Source organism: Sinocyclocheilus rhinocerous, unplaced genomic scaffold, assembly GCF_001515625.1.
Source record: "Sinocyclocheilus rhinocerous isolate Xijiao unplaced genomic scaffold, SAMN03320098_v1.1 scaffold3309, whole genome shotgun sequence".
Taxonomy (NCBI): domain Eukaryota; kingdom Metazoa; phylum Chordata; class Actinopteri; order Cypriniformes; family Cyprinidae; genus Sinocyclocheilus; species Sinocyclocheilus rhinocerous.
In genome coordinates this window covers 444,006-447,583 of record NW_015645536.1, presented here as the reverse complement: position 1 = coordinate 447,583, position 3,578 = coordinate 444,006, and the positions used below count along the sequence as shown (strand labels likewise).

Here is a 3,578-nt window from a genome sequence, read left to right as displayed (position 1 = left end):
CCTTGGGGAAAAGAAAAAGAGAAAAAAAACTCAATTTATCCAGAATTAGGCCTGGGTGATAAAACGATATCGATATTTATCGACGGTACACCTTCTTCGATATCGATAGAAAATGTTTTCGATATAGCGCACTATATAGGCACGTGCTATTAGTGACGCAGACAGTACACACAAACACGAACACATGCTGAAATGAGTACTGTGCCTACCTGTGATGAGGAGATTGTGAATAAAGAATGAATATTAGACAAATTTAAAATAAACATTTCCATTTGAATGTTAGGTGTGCATCAGGGAGCGTCATCAGTGGTGCGCGAGATGCGGTGATGATGATGTAAGTGACGTTGTTGCATTTTAATATTTTGTTAGCCTAGCCCACGAGACGCGCAGTTCTGATACATTTTTTAGCTATATCGCCCAGCCCTAATTGAGAGAGCGATTGCGTGTGAATAAGTGTTGTAGTACTTGTTTAAATCGTGCTTTCAGATGAAAATATTCAGTATCTAGAAGGAACAAACTAATTCCTTGAGAACTATAACTTCCCGCTTATGTCCATTGCCGTCATCATATAGCTTCACATTCTTTCTGATTTAAGTGATCCTTCCCTATCAAGCTAGCTAAATATGTTTAACATGTGAATTCTTGCTAAATGTGCAGTTATATTACGGGCTGTTGGCATGAATTGTACTCGTGATGGAGCGGTGGTGGAGTGTTCTTGGAGCGAGTGAAAAGCTCCATTCAAAATCACACCGCTCCACTCCGCGCTCCGCTCACATACTCTGATTGAGAGTAACTGTTGCTGTCATGACAGATCTATTTCAGAACCAGCCGCTATCAAAATAATCTGGCTGCGGGCACGGGCCAGATATTATTGCTGGCGGGTCAGTTTTGGCCCGCGGGCCACCTGTTGCCGACCACTGACCTAAGGCATCATGAGTAGAGAGTTTCTAGTTTTTGAGTTCTCCAAAATCTTTCTTTTTTTTTTTTTCAATTAGTTGATTCTAGCAAGGTGGCTTTTGACCTTATATGACACTTAAAGAAGTCATCATGACTTCATGCACAAGCTCACACTTATGGCAGCATCTCAAAATGCCCTTCTTGGCAAGATATAAATTTGTAAACTATGTCTTACTGTAAGTATATGTAAACAGCACTTTAGCTGTCTCTTATGTACTTACCCTATTCTGTACTGAAACATTTTCCATCGTTTAGAAAGTGCAAATTTGGTGGGCTACAGATATTTTACAACAGGTTATCAAAATTTGAGCATGTGTTACACACATAATCCTATTCTATACTTACAAAGAGTGTGCTACCATTAAAAATTTTGGGTCAAAAAATAAAACATAAAAAATAAAAATAAAATAATATAAAATAAAATAAAAGTAAGTAAATAAATAAGCATTTATTTGTTATGTTTTGAACAGTATCATACTCATCTAGGCTACATTTATTTGATTATAAATACAGTAAAAACTGTAATTTTGTGAGATATGATTTAAATGAACTATTTTCTATTTTAAAATACTTTAAAATATAATTTATTCCTGTGATGGCAAAACTGAATTTTCAGCGGACATTACTCCAGTGTTTAGTGTCACATGATCTTTCAGAAGTCATTCTAATATGCTGATGTTTTATGAAATACAATATGTTTGTATTTGTAACATTATACATGTCTTTACTGTCACTTATGATCAATTTAATGCACCCCTGATGAATAAATGTATATTAAAAAAAGAAAACAGACTTTTAAGGTATTAGATAGATATAGATATAGATATAGATATAGATATAGATAGATAGATAGATAGATAGATAGATAGATTCAGTAAATGAATACTGTAAATCTTCAACTATTTTATCAAAGGAATGTGATATCTAGGAACTCAGATACCAAATTAATTTAAAAGTTTGTGATGTTTGAGAACTTTGCGACTGTTTTAGGTTCATAATTAATATTTGAGAAATTTATATCACTTTCTGGGTAATATATTATGATCCCTCTAGTCTCTGTGTTTGTTTTTCCTCATTAAAAGTGAGATAATACAGTCTGACTTGCACAACAATGTATGGATCCCACATTAAGACTCATTCTGAAGTCATTAGCTTTTAATGTAATGCGGTGTCTCAATATTTTATAGTCACAATTTTAGCGTTTTAGTGAGATTGTTATGCAACATTTAAAGACTTTTCAATGAAGAAGCTTTTCTGGCTTCAATAATAGATGTGCGGCAGGCTCACCGGCCTCTGATTTTGTTAAGAAAGTCATGAAGCATGAAACTGATAACTGAGTCTGTGATGTCTGCACCTTTTTCCTTTTATCATCCTATTAAACTGTCATTCTTTGTTTTTAACATCTCTTTCATCCTTTCAGATATTCATTCCCCTTATTTTCTTCCCACAGTAAACATGACGAGCGCTACGTCCCCGATCCTGCTAAAATGGGACCCCAAAAGTCTTGAGATTCGCACACTGACTGTGGAGAGGTTGCTGGAGCCGTTGGTCACACAGGTAATGTCTTCTCATTAGATTTACACTGCTTGCAGTTTCTTCTTTGCAGGTCCAGTTGCTGAATGTACAAACCATATTAAAACTTGGTTTTGTTGATCATTTTTGTCTAAGGAATGGGCATTGTTTTTGGCTGCAAATCTCAAACTGTCAAGCAAAAGTAGCAAGCAGATTCAAAATACCGGTCTAACTAGTTAACTTGTCAATAAGTTGTTGTCAATATCTCCTGTTGAGCTTCATAAATTGAGTCTTGAGCAATCAAAATCAATATATCCGTGATTATCATAATGCCATTAATGGCATGTTTGCTTCAACTGGTAAAGTTTTCTAGGATTTTGAAGTTGGTCAGTGTAGAAAAGAGTTTGAAGACCTTATCAGAAATTGTCTGAATATTGGTTATACTCAGATGCTGGATGTTACATTGTACATTGCCTCCAGAACTCCAGAGCTCACAGCAGGAATCACATTTTAGACTTTTCTTTGTTCTCTTGTGCCTAGGGTATATCTTGTTGGGCTTAAAATACTGAGCAAAGTTTGCAAATGAACAAACAAGCAAACTTTTTAGACTTCCATACCATCAGTCAAAAGTTTGGACGCACCTACTTAGTCTTTGTTTTTGCTATTTTTCCACATGTTAGAATAATAGTCGTCATAACACAACTGGGAATTATGTAGTGACCAAAATGAAGAACAAATCTTAATTTAGAACCTGCTTTCTTTAGTCCTGAGATATATTAAGATAAACATACGTTCAGTCAAGTGTGTCCAATGTTTTACTGGTTGTATATCTGCCATGTGCCAAGAAGGGCAACCATCAAAGTTTGGGGTCTGTAAGAATTTATAATTATTTATCAAAAATATACTTTTATTCAGCAGTGAAATTACTGTATAGGCTTTTACATTGAAACATTGAACTTTCTCTTAATCAAACAGTCCTGAATAAAAGTATTATTGTTTTTTATTAAAATATTACACTGCATACATAGATGTTTTCAAAATTATTCATACAAAAAATGTCTCTTGAACACAAAATCAGCATATATATATATATATATATATATATATAT

General features: G+C 34.3%; 1 protein-coding gene across 1 annotated transcript in view; it reads left to right on the top strand.

Annotated features, from left to right (window-relative positions):
* Window positions 1–3,578, top strand: part of LOC107706127 (catenin alpha-2-like) — a 440,403-nt gene that overhangs the window by 20,963 nt on the left and 415,862 nt on the right. Inside the window, exon 2 of the mRNA XM_016509710.1 lies at window positions 2,408–2,514. Coding sequence (XP_016365196.1) covers window positions 2,413–2,514 — 102 coding nt within the window. The 5' untranslated portion in view covers window positions 2,408–2,412. The remainder of the gene's footprint in view (window positions 1–2,407; window positions 2,515–3,578) is intronic.